Source organism: Lampris incognitus, chromosome 2 (assembly GCF_029633865.1).
Source record: "Lampris incognitus isolate fLamInc1 chromosome 2, fLamInc1.hap2, whole genome shotgun sequence".
NCBI lineage: Eukaryota > Metazoa > Chordata > Actinopteri > Lampriformes > Lampridae > Lampris > Lampris incognitus.
This window is the reverse complement of record NC_079212.1, coordinates 146,009,634-146,031,266: the sequence shown is the minus strand read 5'-3', so window position 1 is coordinate 146,031,266 and position 21,633 is coordinate 146,009,634. Positions and strand designations below refer to the sequence as shown.

General features: G+C 46.6%; 2 protein-coding genes across 2 annotated transcripts; one reads left to right on the top strand and one right to left on the bottom strand.

Annotated features, from left to right (window-relative positions):
* The first annotated feature begins 217 nt into the window (after window positions 1-217).
* On the top strand, window positions 218-6,977 carry mrto4 (MRT4 homolog, ribosome maturation factor). The gene is made up of 8 exons (XM_056272885.1): window positions 218-287; window positions 492-550; window positions 2,801-2,904; window positions 3,005-3,086; window positions 3,177-3,244; window positions 3,354-3,505; window positions 5,932-6,008; window positions 6,336-6,977. The coding sequence occupies exons 1-8, from the start codon at window positions 260-262 to the stop codon at window positions 6,477-6,479; spliced, it is 714 nt and encodes a 237-aa protein (XP_056128860.1). The 5' UTR covers window positions 218-259; the 3' UTR covers window positions 6,480-6,977.
* Window positions 6,978-7,117: 140 nt separating this feature from the next.
* akr7a3 (aldo-keto reductase family 7, member A3 (aflatoxin aldehyde reductase)) lies at window positions 7,118-18,708 on the bottom strand. The gene is made up of 7 exons (XM_056272884.1): window positions 18,228-18,708; window positions 15,817-16,004; window positions 14,695-14,799; window positions 13,733-13,829; window positions 10,275-10,374; window positions 9,280-9,409; window positions 7,118-7,605 (listed from the first exon to the last, which is right to left on the bottom strand). The coding sequence occupies exons 1-7, from the start codon at window positions 18,517-18,519 to the stop codon at window positions 7,444-7,446; spliced, it is 1,074 nt and encodes a 357-aa protein (XP_056128859.1). The 5' UTR covers window positions 18,520-18,708; the 3' UTR covers window positions 7,118-7,443.
* Window positions 18,709-21,633: the final 2,925 nt, after the last annotated feature.

The following is a 21,633-nucleotide window of genomic DNA, read 5'->3' as shown; positions in this document are numbered from 1 at the left end:
CCCTGTTGGAAAAGTGGTACAAAGTTTATTCGCTGCGGGTGTCCCGGCTTACATTTTTAACAGACTAGTTTCTAATGCGTTTCTCTTTTTTTTCGTCCCGTTTTCAGCAACCACGGAGAGTATTTTTTTTTAGCCCTCGTTGACGCGTTAATATTTAATTTTAGTCAGGCGGCGACTGGTCAGCTTCACTCAAGGGAAACATTCGGGGTCCTTTCTCGTCACATGCGCGTCCGTCTTGCCGAGCACGTTAAGGAGAACCATGCCGAAGTCGAAGAGAGACAAGAAAAGTAGGAAACTGGGTTTAAATTATACTTTACTCACACGCTTTGCTTCATGTGGGCAGCAGAATGCGGGACATGTTAACGTAACGCTGCGGCTTAGCGAGGCGGCGTTAGCTTAGCATGCCGCCGGAGCGGAGCTTTTAGCTAGCAGACGCATGGCCAGCTGACTGGCTGGCTGACTGACCGCTGCTCTCCTCGTCTCTTCCTCAGTTTCCTTAACCAAAACAGCAAAGAAAGGTCTGGAATCCAAGCAGAGCCTCATCGAAGAGGTAGGTGTGCTGACCCTGCGTGTGTTGTCGTGTTTGACGTGGTTTGTTTTTTAATTCAAGCGATAAATTCACAGCAACATGAGCAGCAACATGAGCAGACACCACGAGACTTGTAAAACATGCACACAAACTACACAAGGCACAAAATAAATCAGTTAAGCAGAATAGAAAAACTAAACTAAATAATGAACTAAAATAATAAACTAACTAAATCATAATTCAGTTTATTGTCATTAAAAACAATGTGCAGGCACATGGTAAAAATGAAATGAGGGCTGTGGCTTCACCAAACAGTGCAAGACAGACATACACAAACACAGTATAAGGTATACACACATGAAGACCACACACAGTACAAGATATACACACATGAAGACCACACACAGTACAAGATATACACACATGAAGGCCAAACACAGTATAAGGTATACACACATGAAGACCACACACAGTATAAGGTATACACACATGAAGACCACACACAGTACAAGATATACACACATGAAGACCACACACAGTACAAGATATACACACATGAAGACCACACACAGTACAAGATATACACACATGAAGGCCAAACACAGTATAAGGTATACACACATGAAGACCACACACAGTATAAGATATACACACATGAAGACCACACACAGTACAAGATATACACACATGAAGACCACACACAGTATAAGATATACACACATGAAGACCACACACAGTATAAGATATACACACATGAAGACCAAACACAGTATAAGGTATACACACATGAAGACCACACACAGTACAAGGTATACACACATGAAGACCACACACAGTACAAGGTATACACACATGAAGACCACACACAGTACAAGATATACACACATGAAGACCACACACAGTACAAGATATACACACATGAAGACCACACACAGTACAAGATATACACACATGAAGACCAAACACAGTACAAGATATACACACATGAAGACCAAACACAGTACAAGATATACACACATGAAGACCACACACAGTATAAGGTATACACACATGAAGACCAAACACAGTACAAGATATACACACATGAAGACCAAAGATAAGTTAAAAAAGAGCTGGAGTACAAAATATTTAAAAATATCTACAGACATTCAGTGGGTATCCAGGTTCAGGTGGGCAACAGCTTGTGGAAAGAATCTCTTTTTGAGCCTGGTAGTGCGGGCTCTGAGGCTCCTGTAGTGCCTCCGAGAGCACAGGGAGGAGAACAGTCCATGGTTGGGGTGGGTGGGTGGGGTCTCTGCTGATGCTCAGACCCCTTCGAAGGCAGCGTTTGTGATAAATGTATTGTATGGCTGGGAGCTGGGTACCGGTGATTTGCTGGGCCGCCTTGACGACCCGCTGCAGAGCTTTCTGGTCTACTGAGGTGCAGTTGCCGTACCACACTGAGATGCAGATGGTCAGGATGCTCTCTATGGTGCAGTGGTAGAAGTTGGTGAGAATTTTGGGGGATAGACGGGCGCTCCTCAGCCTCCTCAGGAAATGCAGGCGTTGTTGGGCCCTTTTCAGAAGGGCCTGGGTGTTTGATATCCAGGAGAGGTCCTCGCTGATGTGGACTCCAAGGAATTTGAAGCTGGAGACACGCTCCACTTCCACCCCATTGATGTGTATGGGGGAATGGCTGCAGCTTCTAGACCTCCTGAAGTCCACAATCAGCGCCTAAGGATGGGCTAAACAATTGTTAGTTTTTAAGATATTACCTTGGTCAGATCATTTTCTAGTAATCCATAGAGATCTTTGGCACATTTTGATTTCATTAATTTCAGGGACTTAATATAGAGTTGAGTTTCATTATAGTAGCACATGAAGATGGGTGGAGTGTTAATGAATTTAGCCTTTTGAATATAAAAAATTTGGCTAAAATAAGTAAAACGTTGATCACCATGTCCAATTTTTTTTATCTTCTAATAACACACCAAAAATAACACTATTATGATCTATAATATGCGTTGTGATTTTTCTACTTCACCATTCCATAAATTGTTTCCAGAACAATGGGGTATGAGGGCATAAAACAAAGAGATGCTGTGTTGTTTCAGTATCACCATTACTCAAAACACACTCATTATTCTCACATCCAGATCTTAATCACAACGTGTGCATGTGTGAGTAGATAGCGTTAATAATATGCCGTATTCTCGAGTCTTCCTGAGATTGTTGTACTGGAAGCACGGAGCTTTTAGCAAACACCCCTATTGTCCTGTCTGTCCTTTACAGCTGCGGAAATGTGTGGACACGTACAAGAATTTGTTCATATTTTCTGTGGCCAACATGAGGAACAACAAACTGAAAGACATCAGGACGGCGTGGAAACACAGCAGGTAGACGGAAATCAAGCCGCCGCCAGATTTCGCATTAAGATGGATTTAATTTGTGTGCCAAAACTGCCTCTGAATGTTTGGATTGTCTTTACTTTTACAGGTTTTTCTTTGGCAAAAACAAGGTCATGATTGTGGCCCTCGGAAAAGGTCAAACAGACGAATACAAAGATAATTTACACAAGGTATCCCAATCACTCAGGATTCCTGCCAGTGTTGACGTTATACTTTCTGTAGTTTATGCCACAGAATTGATCACTGATGGTACTTTGCAGGTCAGCAAACATCTTCGAGGAGAAGTCGGGGTCTTATTCACAAATAAAACCAAGGACGAAGTACAAGAGTGGGTGAATTTACGTCAAATGCTTGATTGGAAAAGTCACACAAGATGGATACGCAGCATAACCTGTGTGTTACTAATCGTCTATCCAAATGACCTTTTCTCTCTGAAGGTATTTCAGTCATTTCAAAGAGCTGGATTATGCACGGGCGGGTAACCAGGCGCAAATGGACGTAATGCTGGATGAGGGTCCCCTGGAGCAGTTCCCCCACTCCATGGAGCCCCAGCTGAGGCAGTTAGGACTTCCCACCGCGCTCAAGAAGGGTACAGTTTATGTTTAACGTCTGGTTCACTGTCGGGGGCCACCAGTTTATACTTGACACACAGACACGTCAGTCTGTTTTACGACCATTTCACCAGGATAGATGACTTGACACTGGCCCAGTCACACTCTGGATTTTATGCAGCTCGCATCCATGTGGTATCTGGATGTGATTCATCCGCATACTATTTATTCTGTCAAATAACAGCCAGGGTTGCAGCCTGTTTGGACAAATAAAGACAGGCCCCAATTAAATAATGTAGTTACAAAAAGGGTGAGTATCCCCCCACACACACACACCCGGAGCCTGTCACCTTGGCCAACCCCGGAAAAGTAAAGAGCCCAGCCCCTCTCCAGGAGTTTGGTACCAGAGCCTGTGCTATGTGTGGAGGTGGGCCCAACCATATCTAGTTGGTACCGCTCCACCTCCCACACCAGCTCAGGCTCCTTCCCTGCCAGAGAGGTGACATTCCACATCCCAAGGACCAATCTGCGATGCCGGAAGTCGGCACGCCCCGGCCCCTGCCTTTGCCTGCCACCCGGCCTGCATTACACCTTAGCCCAATGCTCATGCCCGTGTGTGGTGGGTCCACGTGGTGACCCCACAAAAAGGGTCAGGTGGTCATCCATCCGTTATCCAAACCGCTTATCCTGCTCTCAGGGTGGCGGGGATGCTGGAGCCTATCCCAGCAGTCATTGGGTGGCAGGCGGGGAGACACCCCGGACAGGCCACCAGGCCATCACAGGGTTCGTTACCAAGCAAAGCTAACTCACATAGTGGTTAGCTCTTAAGCTAAACTAAGCTAACCCAGATAGCAGTTAACTGTAAAGCTAAGCTACGTAAATGCTACAACCAACTCGTCGCGTTGAAAAACGATACAAATACAGTTGGCATACTGTGTCGTGCAAAAATACGTTAGTTCGAAATCACCTTAAAACCCAAATGTTATGTTCTACTTTTCCAGTGCCCATAGCTTTTCCTAAGTGCATGTGCTATTTAAACAACGAGGGCGTTGGTCAGTTCAGCTACTTTACACAGCATCAATCACATCAGTGCAACAGCATAGTCGAGCCGTTCTCGCCACTCTGTTGAACCGAGTTTCACTTTTTAAAGCTGAAGTCAGTGATTTTAAGTCCTGCATGTGTGTGATGGAGTCAGGCTTCATCGTACTACCAGTCATCTTCACCATGGTTGGAGACTCTCTCCAGTTTGTGTACCGCTGTTGAGATGTTTTGACTGGGTAGGACGAACACTGGTGCTGCGGCAAACATATACGTGTTGGAAAAAACTCCAGCAGGAAGAAACATTGAAATGTGATGCCGATGTGGCTGTGACAGTCAGTGTTACTGTACAACAACGAATAACCAGATAACCAGATCACAGTTGTTAGAATAGAATAATGAAGTGGCAGTTAATATGTTATTCTGACGACACGTCTGATTTATACAAAGTCCCACAACGGCAAAATTCCTGTATATCTAATTTAGAAATTAAACATTATGGTAAAAACAACTATATTAACATACTACTTAAAAAGGGACAAATTGAGGCATCCGGGTGGCGTGGCGGTCTATTCCGTTGCCTACCAACACAGGGATCGCCGGTTCGAATCCCCGTGTTACCTCCAGCTTGGTCGGGCGTCCCTACAGACACAATTTGCCGTGTCTATGGGTGGGTATGTGTCCTGGTCGCTGCACTAGCGCCTCCTCTGGTCGGTCAGGGTGCCTGCTCGGGGGAGGGGGAACTGGGGGGGAATAGCGTGATCCTCCCACACGCTACGTCCCCCTGGTGAAACTCCTCACTGTCAGGTGAAAAGAAGCGGCTGGTGACTCCACATGTATGGGAGGAGGCATGTGGTAGTCTGCAGCCCTCCCCGGGTCGGCAGAGGGGGTGGAGCAGAGACCGAGACGGCTCGGAAGAGTGGGGCAATTGGCTGGGTACAACTGGGGAGAAAAAGGGGGGAGGGTCCAAAACCAAAAAGGGACAAATTAGAAATAACGTCTGAAGTGTCTCAAATAAAGGCCTCCTGCTCTTCGGTTGAGTGAAGTAGAGGCTCTGGCCACTCGGGTGAATTCACGGTGTAATCTCCCCAGTTTGGTCGCCGGATATAAATCAGATCACACTCCTCCAGCACTTTCCCAGGCAACAGGGAAACTCCTCTTCCTCAGCATAGCTTTACTGATTATCTGTCTCGAGAGGAGGTGAGACGCCAGGCGAACTTCAAGCTAAAATGCATCTGGACTCCCTTTCTAAGATGTTTAAGGAACTGGATTGCAGTCCGTTGCACTTGGATTCTGAAGTGAACAAGTGACACTGAACTGCTTTCCAATCAAGCGAGATGCATTTTAATGCTAAACAAACAAACAAATAAATAAATGCTTTTTAATGGCGTAAATGTGATTCAATAAATTCTTTTGCATGTCCTAGGAGTCGTGACGCTACTTAAAGATCACAAGGTTTGTAAGGAGGGGGACACGCTGACTCCAGAACAGGCCCGTATTCTGGTGAGTCGAACATTTCTCTCAGTACTACATATGAATACCCTGCAGACCAGCCGTAGGCAGATTTTACTTCTTCTGATGTTTGTTCCTGCTTGTTGCTCTATACAGAAATATTTTATTTGCTAAGTTTTTAGATGCTGCAAGGTACACAGGTGGCGCTATAAAGTTATGTTTTTCATTTAAAATGCTGTAATTTTGTCTTTGAAATTTCCACTCGGACACATTTCTATGAACAAGCTGTTGGTAAAATGTGATGCCTGAACGTAAACCTGTGTAGACACCAGTACTGTGTGGCTCACACCAACAACGCGGTTGTCTTCTTCATCACAGAAACTATTTGGCTTCGAGATGGCCGAGTTCAAATTGCAGATCAAGTGCATGTGGAATTCGGAAACGGGCGAGTTTGAGAACATCGTCGACGAGGAAGAGTCCATACACATTGATCAAGATGAAGAGGAGGAAGATGCGGAATGAAACTTGAGATTCTGAGACTCTACATGTTTTTAACTAATATCAGAAATCAGAAACTTTATTTGTCGTTTCCCCCGGCCCAGTCCAGGATCATCCATCAGCCCTCGACAGAAACAAAGCGATTACCGACTTCATCTTCCGTCACCTGTCCGTCTTGGGAGAGAGATCCTCCTCTGTGGCTCTCCCTGAGGTTTCTTCCTAGTTTTTCTCCCAGGTAAAGGTTTTTTTTAGGGAGGTGTTCCTTATCCGATGAGAGGGTCTATGGACAGGATGTTGTGTTGCTGTAAAGCCCCTTGAGGCAAATTTGTAGTTTGTGATATTGGGCTATACAAGTAAAATTGACTTGACCTGACATTCTCGACCTGGAGACATTAAGTTCATGTTGGTATCCACTCGACAGCCCACGTGGCGCTGTGCAGTCTGATGATGTGTGTTTTTTATTTTATCTGAAAGCATTTACTCAACATCTGTCCTTTGGATTCTAATGCTGGCCAGGATGTTGTTCACGAGTAACAACAAAAACGACTAAATGTGAAATTGGACTTGATGGGAAATGTAATTTTTACCAAATGGAAATTCTCAACTATTCTGCCTTAAGGAATTTTAAAAATGCCTTTTCATTCATAAAAAAACCCCAGATGTGAATTATGCTTGTTTATTAAAAACAATTTCGTCACAGTGAAGCAGTTTAGTTAATGTCAACAAATGGCCTCAAAATGTTAGTTTTCTCTGCAAAATTATAAACTTGTCATATTTACAATTAGTGCCGTTAATCCATAGAAATCTTGGACCGCCCCACGCCGTTCTGTATCAAGGGAAACTGCGTCCTATATTCTATAACTACTAAATCAAAATCTATGTCAGGCGTACTGTTTTGTACATACAAGTCCACTTCTACTGGTGATGTCTGATTGTACCATCGTTGAGAGACTGACTTCATAGCGGTGAACAGGGATGGCCGGTGCCTTCAGCGAAAGTAGTTTGGACACTCATGGGCCACAAGGTCCCAGGCCTGTCTGAAGGCCTCCACCACCCTGTGGTCCAGTGGGCCCTCCTCAGATGCAGACAGGTTCTGCTGAAGCTGCTCCATGCTGGACATCCCAATGATGACCCCGTCCCCGAGGTCACCCTGCAGGTTGAACCAAAGAGAAGAAACCAAATTACAAACCTTAACATCAGGTTTGCTGTGTTGGCCGTTTTCTTCATCGGTCAAAGAATCAGTTCATCTGGACACAACGTTTATTGACAGATACGTTTCATCACTCAACTAAGTGACCTCTTGAGTCTAAACTGACTGCAGGTATCCCCACCCTTATAAACAATACAGTTGCGTAACGACTGACCAGTTTCATATGCAAATATAGGTGTGACCATCAACTAAAGTTTCAAAGGTCATGTGTGCTATTCACAGAGGATTTGGGAATAGTTGCAATCACAGCATTGTAAGATGGTGACATGTACTCTTAGCCCCCCCCCCGGTTCAGGGATGGTCATTCCCTCTTCACACAGATGGCCTCTTTGACTCCCTGTTCAAACCAGCATTCCTCCCTTCAAGGATGTGCACATCATCCTTGAAAGAGGGACCACTGGTTTGTAGATGGAGTAGACTGTGGCGTCCTGGCCTGGCGTGTTAGCTCTCCTGTGTTGTGCCATCCTCTTGGCCAGCGTCTGTCTGGTTTCCCCAATATACAAGTCACAGCAATCCTCCTGGCACTTAACAGTGTACACTATATTGCCCTGTTTGTGCCAGGGGACCTGATACTTTGGGTGGACCAACTTCTGGCACGCCGTGTTTTGGGGTTTGAAAACTGAGATGTGGTGTTTTGAAAATACACGTCTCAACTGTTCTAACATTCCCTCCACATACAGAATCACCACTGGTTTACGCTGAGACAGCTGTTGTCCTTCTCCTCTCTTTGATCGGCTGGTGTACTGTTTGGGTGTCTTCCTGGCTTTGACAAACGCCAGTTAGGATAACCGCACTTAACCAGGGCCTGTTTAATGTGTGTGTGTGTGTGGGGGGGGGGCTAAGAGTACATCAGTCACCATCTTACAATGCTGTGATTGCAGCATTCCCTAGTCCTCAGTGAACAGTACACATTGTAACTCTAGTTAATGGTCACACATATTTGCATATGAAACTGGTTGTTGGTTTGGGTCCTTCTACCACTGTATTGTTTATAAGGGTGGGGACACCTGCAGTCAGTTGAGACTGAAGAGGTCACTTAGGGCCCTGACACACCAGGCTGACAGTTGGCCAATGTCGGGCCGTCAGTGAGCATCTGTGACCCTAGTTTTTGCGGTGTGTCCCGCGCCGTCGGACCCCTGTCGGCAGCTTTTCGGCCGATTCAGCATGTTGAATTGGCGGAGCCCGTCGGTGAGAGAGGTCACTGATTGGCTGTTCAGCTTAGCAAATCAGTGCAGAACGTACATGCTAGTTGGCTGTCAGCTGTAGTCTTTGCGGTGTGTTCAAGTGCTACTTTTTGGCCCAGACAGCAGGCGACAGCAGGCGACATGAGGCAACGCAACAGTTGGCCTTCGTCGCCGCTAGTCGGTTTGGTGTGTCTGGGCCCTTAGATGAGTGATGGAACGTATCTGTCAATAAATGTTGTGTCCAGATGAACTGATTCAACCTTCTTTGAGTTTCTTACCTGGATTAGTGAGCACGCATCAAGACATTTCCTTATCAGTGTTCAGTATCAAAGCTACAGACGAACTAACACCAAGACCAGTGTTCAGTTTCAGATCACCTTTGTTTTTAAAGATGATCTGAAACTGCCTGTTGTAAATGCAGCGTATTTACCTTGAGCTGGGAGTGGTGGTACATCCAGCGTATCGCAGCAGACGTCAGGGTGGGTTTTTCCGACCCATAGGCTGTCTCCAGGGCTTCGTGAACCAAATCTATTCCCTGGAAATGGCTCTGCTTCCAGTACCTGACACAAAAACACAACACCAGATAGGAACACTGTGCAATCTGTCCTCAAGTATCATTTGCTAAGACCATAATACAGACATGGACACTCCCACCAAAATTCCACAATTCTGTCCATAATTCCATCCATCCATCCTCATAATTGTGGATGTAACTTGATATGTACAACTTGAAACTTTTCACCCGTGTGCTGGTAGGTGAAGGTGAAAGTGTGTGGACAGTTGTGTGCATGTGGTTGACATTTATCCATGGTAAATCTTGCAGCCATCGCGAAAAATATGCCATTGTCAACAGCACACGCCAACAAACAGGAAACTGGTATGACCGCTGCAGTAGAAACAGGAAGTCAGCAGGCTACAGTTATGCACAGAGCCGATTGATTTAAATAAATGTCCTTTCTGATATTTTCTATCTCTGGTGTATTTAAGTTCATAACTAATCTACAAACATCCAGATCTGCAGAGTTTTTAGCAGTATGTGACGTGAATGGTTGGTGTCTGGTAGAAAAATGATAGGGCACATTCCGTCGTCGTCATAGCAACCAAATAAGGAAGAAGGCAGGTAGCGTGGAGTTTGAAGTGAAGTTGCGTCTAACAAGCTGATGTGACAGAAGCTGGTAGACCTTTACCAACACATAGTACAACATCAGTACGTAAAACTCAGGTCCAACAGCCCTGCTGACTCTCACTCATTTTGAATGGCGTTCAAACAATACTACTTATACCAACACCTACATAGGAGACAACAGTATTACAAAAAAAACCTAGGAAATTCAGGATTGTAGCTTTAAATAACTGCAAAACACAATATTTCAAAAAGGTGAGACTGTTTGTGAAAGAAGTTAATGGCACACAGTTGGCCTTCACCTGTTTCTGTAGGCTTCAGCCCAGTTGTTTCCGAAGAAGCGTCCTGCAGGCTGGGAACCATCTTTGTCCTCATAATGGTATTTCCCTGTTAGGAGGCCCCCTGGTGGTAGAACAGCGGAATTACAGCCACGGGACTTTGACGATGACCTTTAAGCCATTTTTGTAAAACAATTTATTGTTGAAAGCCATTGTCAAATATTTGAGTCATATTGGTTATACTCATTAGGATTATAATTGCCAATTCTTAATTTTCTCACTCGTGGCAGAAAAGTGAAAGATTCTACACTATGAAAAAAAAATTCTCCGTGACCGGTAAATTGAGAACTTTGCCTTCCAGCTCAGCTCCCTCTTCACCGCAACGGTCTGGTACAACATCCGCATTACTGCTGATGCTGCACCAATCCGCCTGTTGATCTCCCGCTCCATCCTACCCTCGCTCGTGAACAAGACCCCGAGATACTTGAACTCCTTCACTTGAGCAGTAGTGATAACCCATAATGACAAAGTGAAAAGAAATGTTAGGAATTTTTGGCAAATTTAACCGTAATCTCTCATTTGCGTAAGTACTCAGACCCTTCACTGTGGCACTCCGAATTGTGGTCAGGTGCATCCTGTTTGCTTTAATTATCCTTTTAGTGTGCCTAGAACTTGACTGGAGTCCATCTGTGACAAACTGAATTGACTGGACATAGTTTAAAAGGGCACACAACTGTTTATATAAGGTCCCACAATTCACATGGCATGTCAAGCTAAAAACCAAGCCATCAAGTCCAAGGAACTCTCCGTAGACCATCGTCATAAAATTGTGGAAAAGCATAGATCAGGACAAGGGTATAACACAATTTCTAAAACGTTGTGTGTTCCCGGGACCACGGTGGCTTCAATAGGAGACATTTGGAACTATCAAGACTTTTCCTAGTATTGGCCATTCGGCCAAACTGAGTAATCAGGCAAGAAGGGCCTTGGTCAGGGAGGTGACCAAGAACCAAACGGTTGGTCTAAAAGAGCTTTGGAAGTCCTCTGCAGAGATGGGAGAACCTGCCGGATGGATGACCATCTCAGCAGCACTCCATCAATCAGGACTTCATGGTAGAGTGGTGAGACGAAAGGCACTCGTGAGTAAAAGGCATAATGACAGCCCAGTTGGAATTTTCCAAACTGCATTTTTAAAGGACTCTGAGGGCATGAGGAAAAAATAATTCTCTGGTCTGATAAGACAAAAATTGAACTCTGGGCAGAACTCCAAGTATTATATCAGAACATCAGGCACTGCTCATCACCTGGCTGATACTACCCCTACGGTGAAGCACGGTGGTGGCAGCGCCATGCTCTGGGGGTGTTCCTCAGCAGCAGGAACAGTGACAACTGGTCAGAACTGAGGGAAGGATGAATACAGCAAAATACAGAGTTCCGTGAAGAAAACCGCCTCCAGAGTGCACGTGGCCTCAGACTGGGGTGATGGTTCACCTTTCAATACAACAATGACCCTGGAGCATACAGCCAAGACAACGCTGGGCTGGCTTCAGGACAAGTCTCTTGACTGTCCTTGAGTGGCCCAGACTAAAACCCCACAGAACATCTGTGAAGAGATCTGAAGATGGCAGTTCACAGATGCCTCCCATCCAATCTGACAGAGCTTGAGTATTTGCCAGGAAGAATGGATTAAACTGCCCTAATCCAGGTGTGTAAAGCTTGTAGAGACTACTTCTTCAAAGTAAGGGTCTGAATACTTACATAAACGAGACTTAAGTTTTTGATTTTAATACATTTCTCAACACATTTTCACTTTGTCGTTATGGTTTATTGAGTTTACATTGATGGGCAAATCCATTTCAAATTAAATCTACAATAGTGTGAAGAAAGCAGCCAAAAGTAGTAATAGTAGTAGTGTACAGAAAGTGAAGGGGTCTGAATACTTTCTGAAGCCACTGTAAAGGGGTGTAGACAGGTCCGCGGTGGCGTAGCGGTCTAAGCATCGGCTTGGTGTCGATGCAGTTGCCCACTGGGGACTGGGGTTCGCGCCCCGGTCTCGTCAGATCCGACTATGGCCGGACTCGATGAAGCAGCAATCATTGGCAACGCTGTCTTCGGGAGGGGGGCGGAGTCGGCTTGTGTTCGTCATGTGAATGCGTCTCTGTGTGTGTCGGAAAAACAGTGGTTCGGCTTGGATTCGCCTTGTCACGAAAGTGGGGAGGCGCTTTCCTTCGAGACTGCCGGCCGGAGAGATGCAGTTGGCGAACGCATGCAATACGAGGGTGGGTGTTTGAATTAAAATAGGGATCAATTGGCCACTAAATTGGGAGAGAAAAAAGGGAAAAATCAGAAATAAATTTATAAAAAAAAAAAAAAAAGTAAAGGGGTGTAGATGTAGAGGACAGTGATGGAGATGTGGGTTAGACTGAAGGTGGCCATGTTGTAGAACATCTCATCCCAGCTTCATAACTTTTACTGTTTATCACCTCTATGAGCACTAATGTATATTAAAATTAACCAGAGATGATAAACATCTGATCCTCTATGGATTATTACTTTTCAAATGAAAATGGTTTTGTCACCATCTCATTTCATCTGATTATCAGCCGCTCCTCCGGGGTCGGGTCGCGGTGGCAGTACGTCACTCCAGACGTCTCTCTCCCCAGCAATGCCGTCCAGCTCCTCCTGGGGGATCCCAAGGTGTTCCCAGGCCAGATTGGACATGTAGTCCCTCCAGTGAGTTCTGGGTCTACCCCGGGGTCTCCTCCCAGTTGGCCGTGCCCGGTAAACCTCCAAAGGAAGGTGCCCAGAGGCATCCTAATCAGATGCCCGAACCACCTCAGCTGGCTCCTTTCGACACGAAGGAGCAGCGACTCTACTCTGAGCTCCCTCCGGATGTCCGAGGTCCTCACCCTCGACTGACCCTAGTCCTCACCCTCACCCTCGCTGGTCCTCACCCTAAGACTGAGCCCAGACACCCTACGGAGGAAACTCATTTCAGCCGCTTGTATCCGCAATCTCACCCTTTCGGTCACTACCCAAAGCTCATGACCATAGGTGAGGGTTGGAATGGTTTTGTGTTTAGTCACTTCAGGTTGTTACACATAGGGAAACATGCAGATACTCTGCATCCAGTTTAAAAAAAAACCTCTGCTAACATTGTCCGAGTAACCTCCCTTCCCGCAGGTTGTATAAACCCAGCGTTAGATGTACAGCTTTGTCTCGGCCACCGCCATCATTTACAATTTTGCTGTGTAGCGTCTTCACCACCAGGCCACCTTAGATCAGTCTGCTAAGCTGTGACTGCACCAACCACACTTTTTTTGGACCCGTTTGGGCCGGCCAGATGTTTTTGAAATCCACTTGCAGAGAAAGAGGGAAGCCAGCTCAACTCTCACTGAAGGTCAACATGATCAACTCGTGAGCCCCGAATCTCTCATTTTGGAGTGAAATTGATCATATAGTGGGTGTGTGCAGTACAGTACCTGCCAGAGGATTGTATGCATAGAATCTGATGCCATAGTATCTGAGGCAGGGCAGCAGCTCCGTCTCAACCTGTCTCGTAGTAGCGTTGTACATTCCCTGTGGGTGATTGCAGATCAAGTTACAGTTTATGGAGATGTTTTGAAGGAAATTCAAAGTAATGTTTGATTTTCTATTGACAGTTTTAATTGTTCACGCTGCTCAAACAAACCAATTGGTGCCCTGAAGTCCGTTACTACTTTGCCCAGTCGATATTCCTAAATATTCTTAGATAAACTTTTATTAGACATTCTACTCTTCTTCTAAATGATTTTCTCGAATGTGATCTTCTATCTCTTTTCAGCATCTGACCAGACTAACATTTCTATATGTACTTAGTCAATAATTTTTTTTTCTCCCCAATTGTACCTGTCCAATTTCCCCCCCTCCTTCCGAGTCGTCCCGGTCTCTGCTCCACCCCCTCTGCCGATACGGGGAGGGCTGCAGACTACCACATGCCTCCTCCGATACATGTGGAGTCGCCAGTCGCTTCTTTTCACCTGACAGTGAGGAGTTTCACCAGGGGGACGTAGCGCGTGGGAGGATCACGCTATTCCCCCCAGTCCCCCCTCCCCCCGAACAGACGCCCCTGACAAACCAGACGAGGCGCTAGTGCAGCGACCAGGACACATACCCACATCCGGCTTCCCACCCGCAGACACGGCCAGTTGTGTCTGTAGGGACGCCCAACCAAGGCAGAGGTAACACGGGGATTTGAACCGGCGATCCCCGTGTTGGTAGGCAACGGAATAGACCACTACACTGCCCAGATGCCCTATTCAATAAAATGTGACTTGACATTGGTCTGTTAATTTCACTGTAGTGGGGTCACAGTGTAATATAGTGCATGTGATGCTTACGTGACTGGAATAATATGAAATGGATGCACATTTGATGTAAGAGTGTCATAATTGTGCGTTATTACCTGATAGACGGTGGGAACGATCCAGTTGTTGTATCTACAGATTGTCACGATTTCAGCCACTTCCCATGACGCATAGTTGGACAGGCCCAGCTCCTTATATTTCCCCTGGAAGCAGAGAGTTAAAAATTAACTATGACCTCCTGTTAAATCGAAACTAGGAAAAATATCAAACTTGTACTCTGCCCTCATGTTAGTCCACGGAGTATCTCTGGGGTACTGTGTATTACAGTGATGCTGCACTCCTTTCAGTTTGGAGAGTTCTGATTTTCTGACCTCGCCAGGTATTTTGGAAAAACCAGACGGACACAAGAACGGCGTGTTTGTGAGCAATGTCTACTGCAAAGATGAGCTCTTATCTGCATGAGCAAACTGGTGACCACACACCAAACTGTTCACGCATGTAAGAGTCACACCGCAAACAGATCGCACAACGCTAGGAAAGAGCTGGGTTGACTTGTGTTTTGATTGTTGAAAAAGCATTTTACAGTTTGTTGTCTGTTTCATTATGTTGGACCAGCGTATCTCGTAAAACCTAAGGTTGGTGAATCTTGCCCGACTTCCCAAATTTGATTTCTGACTTCAGCATGCTTTGCCACTGGGTTATTCCCATTAGGATGTTTTTGGGATTTTTTTTGTTTTGTTTTTTGTGCCCCTTTTCTCCCCAATTGTACCTGGCCAATTACCCCACTCTTCCGAGCCGTCCCGGTCGCTGCTCCGCCCCCTCTGCCAATCCAGGGAGGGCTGCAGACTACCACATGCCTCCTCCCATACATGTGGAGTCGCCAGCCGCTTCTTTTCACCTGACAGTGAGGTGTTTCACCAGGGGGACCTAGCGCGTGGGAGGATCACGCTATTCCCCCCAGTTCCCCCTCTCCCCTGAACAGGTGCCCCGACCGCCCAGAGGAGGTGTTATTGCAGTGACCAGGACACATACCCACATCCGGCTTCCCACCCGCAGACATGGCCAACTGCGTCTGTAAGGACGCCCAACCAAGCCGGAGCTAACACGGGGATTCAAACCGGCGATCCCTGTGTTGGTAGACAACGGAATAGACCGCTATGCCACCCGGACGCCATTCCCATTAGGATGTTTATGGTTGGTGGGGTGGCCAGTCTCGGTACCTCTTTGTGAAGGTCATCGCAGGCCTTCAGGGTGTCCTGGATGGGGTTTTCGTGGTCTGGAGCGTGGAGGTAGAAGAGATCCACAGAGTCTGTCTTCAGCCTCTTCAGGGAAGTCTCCAGCTGGGAACGAACGCTTTCTGGTTTCAGTGTCTTCCCGTCCCAGGGGTTGGCCTTGGTGGCGATACTCACTGTCACAAATAAAACATAGGGAGATGAACTAGGACGAGCGTGCTGAGGTGACCCGGGTTACTCGGCAGTAATGAATACCTCATCATTTCAGACAACGGCACCAATATGTCTTTTAATTCCTGGAGAATCTCATGTGACAGTAAAGCTCTCTGAAACTGAATCATGATTTAGGGCTTTACGAGTAAAGTTTGATTTGACTATATCGGCACAAGAGAGCGCACATCAGGGGAGATGAAAATACAAATATTCTTTATCTTAATATTACAAATTTTGTTTTGTTTCATAAGCTGCCCCACCTGACGAGGCAGGGTAGCGGCGTTCATAACATTTCTGTTCCTGGCTTCAGCTCCAGATGAAACTGGATGAATGTCAACATTATACTGGACCACAAGGAACTAACCCACTTGAAACTAATTTGATATGAGAATCGAACAAGCGTGAAACCGTCCAGCCCCCACGGCGCACCTGTGATGTGCGTGTGGGTGGAGCAAGGCGGTGTTCGATGAGAAAATGGAAGCGTTTTGGTTAGATTATTATTATTCCGAGGAATTTTGAATCAAAGACAAACAAGGACGCGTCCTACTTAATGTCTCTTGAGACTTTCTACCCGTTTGCTGGTAGGTGCAGGTGGAAGTGTGCTGGTAGGTGCCTTCTTTTAAAACTTACGTTTGTGTTTTATGTTGTTGTATGTGCTGGAATCTTATAAATAAATCACACTTAAGTGTAGAGGTGCCCTTAGATTTAGTGATAAGATTGATGTGTGGAGCGTTAACGCCTCGTTTATAATCGTGTATGTTATATTTTGCCAGTCGTTATTGCTGCTCAGGTGGTTCTGTGTGTGTACATATTCAAGCGCGTGCATGGGTCTGCTACACGTTAAAGATACTAGCTAGCTAGTACAGTATACTTCGCACAAAAATGTGTGTTTGGTAGAGGATGTCTTTGTTGTAACGATGCTTCTTGGCAGTAAATCTTACACGGTTGGAAAGCCTGTTTATTTGCCTTTTAAATGGCGCCACATGTGTAAGGCACCTGCACCTGTGGGATGAGCAGCAGAGCTGAGCATGTGGGCTGTGCTCATGACACATGTGCCACATCTGCCAAGCAGCTTCTCTTGCTGCTGCTGTTGACTCTTGTGTTGAGCCTCTGGTACCGCAGGTGCTGCCCACCAGCTGCCTGCTAGAACAGTGGTTCTCAACCTTTTTGGGGTCCTGGACCCCCTGCGTATTTTTGATCTACCCTGAGGACCCCTCCACCTGATCTTGGGGGAGGGGGGTTGCAATTTGATAGAAACCGTAGAAACTGCATTTTAAATGGCATTACAGCATTTATTCACTCTTTGGGGCAAAAATAAGAGCTTTCAGTTGTAACGTAGATATAGTTAACAAAACAGAATTCTTATGCAGTAACTTTCAGATATGTGTAACAAAACAGAATATGTATTCAGTAACTTTCAGATATATGTAACAAAACAAATTTTTATGCAGTAACTTTTAACAATGCAAACGGGAGCGAGATCTCTTATTAAAATACAATAAATTACACTTGTGAAACAGATGTAATTAGAGAAAAAAGTCCTGTTACCCTTTATAGTTTAGGTAGATAAAGGTCTCAGTCACATTTGAGTAAAATAATCCTATTTCTATAAATGTCACAGGATCTTTTTTTAAAGATATTTTATTTTCACGGACCCCTTGCAATTACACCACGGACCACTAGGGGTCCGCGGACCCCCGGTTGAGAAACACTGCGCTAGAGGATGTACTGCCCAGAACCATTGTTACACCGAAGACATCATCCACCACACACACATCTCCTTACTCTTGGTGCCAAGTTTAGAACCCAGCGGCTCCGGTGGTACCAGAGGGCCCGAGTGAGAACCAGTCTTTCCTACAGTGGCGCCCCCCAAGGGGTGGCCACTGATACTATCCCTGCCCCCCCAGCCACGAGTGGCATATGCATAATGTGCTTCTATGTGATATCTTACATGAGGTGCTGTTCATGTAAATCAGTAATGTATATGTTTCTTAACTCTCATCTTGACAGTTTCCCCACTAGCCTATAGTACAGTACACTACAACAACAGCAGCACAGAATTCCCCAAATTCAGCCATGGCTTTTGGTTTTGGTGCGCCACCCCAACATTTTCAGTGCCCCCCCCCCTATGAAAGATTTCTGGGGGCGCCCCTGCTTGGCTATCCCGTCGTGTTGCGTGTGGGTACCGGTGCCGGGCAGCCGCAGGTCCCCCAGGATGCTCTCCGACCGGCCGTCCGCGTACATGAAGGCCGTGTCCACCAGCCGGTGGCCCCGCCGCACGAACTCGCCGACCAGCCGCGAGCCGGCCGCCGCGTCGGCGCGTCCCCCGAACGCCATGGTCCCCAGGACCGACTCCGGCTTCTTCCGCTGAGCGGACATGTTCCGACGAGCTACGCGGGCCGCACCGGACAACAGGCGGGCTCCGCTAAAGTCCCGGTACCGGAGCGGACGCAGCGCCGCTTCCGTCAGCCAGCGCATACTGAAGGCGGCGTCGTGCCGGCGGGGTCAAAGGGCGCGGCGGAAGCGGAGGTTTTAGGGACCGTGGTAAAAGGACCCCGCTTGGTTCGGACGAACACCGCGCCGGGAGGGGGAGACGGGCCGTTTAACCGTCGGTTGGACGGTAAATAGTTCGTGCTTTTCTCGGGTTCGGGTTCGTTCACCTCTGTTAATATTTACTCCGTTTCCCTCCGCCTGTCAATCATTACGCAGCTCTCTTCGCGGCGTCGTTTGGAGGGCACGTCGCCGTATTCGCCGCATTTACAGCTGCAGTGTCTCGTCGCAACCACCAGAGAGCAGCAATCTATTATAAACCCTTTTTTAAAGCACGTTTTATTTGCAAGATTAATCAACGTGAGTCAGTCAGCGCCCATATGTACAGACATGTATGCCAGGGGGTTAATAAAACATAAGATGAATTAAAAAATAAAATAAAGAGGCTCAGCACTTCAGACTCTAGAGTTTACACACGTCCAGACCGAGTGGTGAAGGCTTCGGGGGCTGCAGCGTGCTGAATGGTTTGTATGTGCTGTTGCACTTCATCTACAAACATTTCCAATAGAGGTTTTCTGTTAGAAATTTCACTTTTGTGAATGTGGAATTTTGCCAAAATAATGAAAAGATTCATAAAACAATAAGTTGTTTTTGTTCTGAATTGCACACGTCGTAGGAACCAAACTTGCAGAGTAGTGGAAATCAGAGAGAAGTGTTACAACGCATATATACCGAGCAAAGTCTATGCAGAAAGTCCCAGCACAAGGAGCGGTCCACAGCGAGTGTAAGGCCGCCTCACTAACAAGGCCACACCAAGTGCAGATAACGTCAGTGTCTTTTCATTTTGTGCAAGAGTTGTTGGACAGCGTCGATGGAGAAGTTTGAAACGGACGTCTCGAGGTGTGTTTGTGATCAAGCAGCTTGAAGACGAGGTCCAGACCTTTTCCCTGTCAGGTAACTTCACATGACACCATGAAGGACACTACTGTGGGGAAGATATGTTTTTTATCCGGCCCTTCAGCCCGGAACAGAAGGGTCAGACCCCTCTTTCAGAAAGACATTGTCACCGCTCTGTTATAGGTCTACACAAGGCTGGCCGCTTCCTGGCACGGTCACTCAGTCATGCCACCATCTCAGGATTAAATGTCACTCATGCCACGTGGGGTTTCTGCAGTGCAAATTAACTGCATATCAAAAATGTAAATTTGAAAATGAATGGATGATGACTACTTTCCCCGCCCATTTTAACATGTATGTGTAGAGCCTATGTGGATGTTGTGTTTTGCTGCTGTGCTCACCTGTGTCTGTCTGAGGCCACTTCCAGATACACTTTGTGCGGTTTGTTGAAGACTAAAACATTGAGAAATTACTGACAAGATGCTGACATGCCTTTGGCTGGTTTCAGTTTGGTGGTAGAAGACCAGTGGTCTTCTCTCAGTCTCGCTGCTATTCCTTCATTGGCTATTCTTATTAGCATAGGCTGGCGAGTGCAGAATGACGTCCATCCATCCATCCATCCATCCATCCATCCATGATCCAAACCGCTTGTCCTGCTCTCAGGGTCTTAGGGATGCTGGAGCCTATCCCAGCAGGCATTGGGTGGCAGGCGGGGAGACACCCTGGACAGGCCGCCGGGCCATCACAGGGCCCACACACACACACCTAGGGACAATTTAGTATGGCCGAGTCACCTGACCTCCATGTCTTTGGACTGTGGGAGGAAACCGGATCCCCCGGAGGAAACCCACACAGACACGGGGAGAACATGCAAACTCCACACAGAGGACGACCCGGGATGAACTACCCCGGGGCTCGAACCTCGGACCTTCTTGATGTGAGGCAACAGCACTAACCACTGCGCCACCGTGCCACCCAGAATGGCGTAAATAGAAAAGATATTGTATTTTCCAGGAAGAAAAAAACCCGATCATAAACACAACATAAGAATTTCTGTCGGTGAATTCCTAGATCGTGGTTTTAAATACATGTAGCATCAATTGTGCGGCACCTTGTTTAACAGATTTGACTTAACTTGTATTTTCCTTCAAGGCTGAGAGCAGTGAAAGAAACCACAGAGACTTGCCCTCTGACCTGCAGACAGCGCCGAGCCACACGTTGTGGGGTCATTAGGATCCATGCATGCAGCGAAAGCTTTTTGTTCGCAGGGCTGCGGTAGCTCAGTCCTGATCCAGTGACCTCCTGACCTCGCCATCAGCTGTTCGCCCTGCAGAGTGAACCCCAACCAGGGCAGAACACCCCCACCCCCTCCCACTTCCTCAAGGCCTTTAACCCACAGGGGCGCAGACCTCCCGTATTTTACCCCCCCTACATGGTCATGTCCACCAAAGCCAAGGGCCAACTGCCTCCTGTCCTCTGACAGGTCAGATTTACAGAATAGAAATGAAACACCACATGCAGCCTTTTGACTGCGTTGACTTGTTCCAGAGTCCCTGGGCTTCGCTCCACCGTGGAGCTCTCCGTTTCAATGTCAACACTAAATATTCCCAGTTTTTATTTTGTTTCAGTTTTTATTTTGCCAAGTACGGTTTTCTGGTCCGTGTCACACTTTTCATACCCAAACCACGTCCATACAATAGAAGTAGCGCCTCTCTTAGGTACAAGCGACTCGTTTTGTCCCGGCTGGTCGGAGTCCTTCTGCTGGGAACCGCCCCGCTCTGCCTGACTGTCCTGTCCTCCACGTTTTGTTTTTATGTGTTTAATTAGCACATTTACAACACACCATGGCATGGCACGCTGTCTCAGAGCGTTATGCAGGCAACAGACAAGCCTTAAAATGGGCCACATACAAGACAAGCGGGTATACTAACAAGAGGTTGGAATGGAGAAAAAAATGAAATTTGAATAAATTAAGAATACAACATTAGGGGGTGGGGGGGGGAGAGCTAGGGGTTCTCTGCAAGGTCAAGCTTCTCACCTAAATGGCAGAGTCTCGCCGCACTCTTCTCCTCCATACCTGCCAGAGATGAGCAGGGAGGACCCAGCTCCTCATGACACATACAGAAGGGTGGCTTTGTTTTCATGAATTTATTCTTATGTGTACATTTTGTTTGATTGTGCTGATCGCCCGGTCGTTTACAGGTA

Excerpts from the sequence above, each read along its gene's own strand:
- akr7a3 (XM_056272884.1), bottom strand. The coding sequence starts at position 18,519 with ATGCGCTGGCTGACGGAAGCGGCGCTGCGTCCGCTCCGGTACCGGGAC. Across the intron at positions 16,005-18,227 it reads CCTGCGGCTGCCCGGCACCG|TGAGTATCGCCACCAAGGCC; the intron begins GTACCCACACGC and ends TATTTGTGACAG. Across the intron at positions 10,375-13,732 it reads TGCATACAATCCTCTGGCAG|GGGGCCTCCTAACAGGGAAA; the intron begins GTACTGTACTGC and ends TTCTACCACCAG.
- mrto4 (XM_056272885.1), top strand. The coding sequence starts at position 260 with ATGCCGAAGTCGAAGAGAGACAAGAAAA. Across the intron at positions 3,506-5,931 it reads TCCCACCGCGCTCAAGAAGG|GAGTCGTGACGCTACTTAAA; the intron begins GTACAGTTTATG and ends TGCATGTCCTAG. Across the intron at positions 6,009-6,335 it reads CAGAACAGGCCCGTATTCTG|AAACTATTTGGCTTCGAGAT; the intron begins GTGAGTCGAACA and ends TCTTCATCACAG.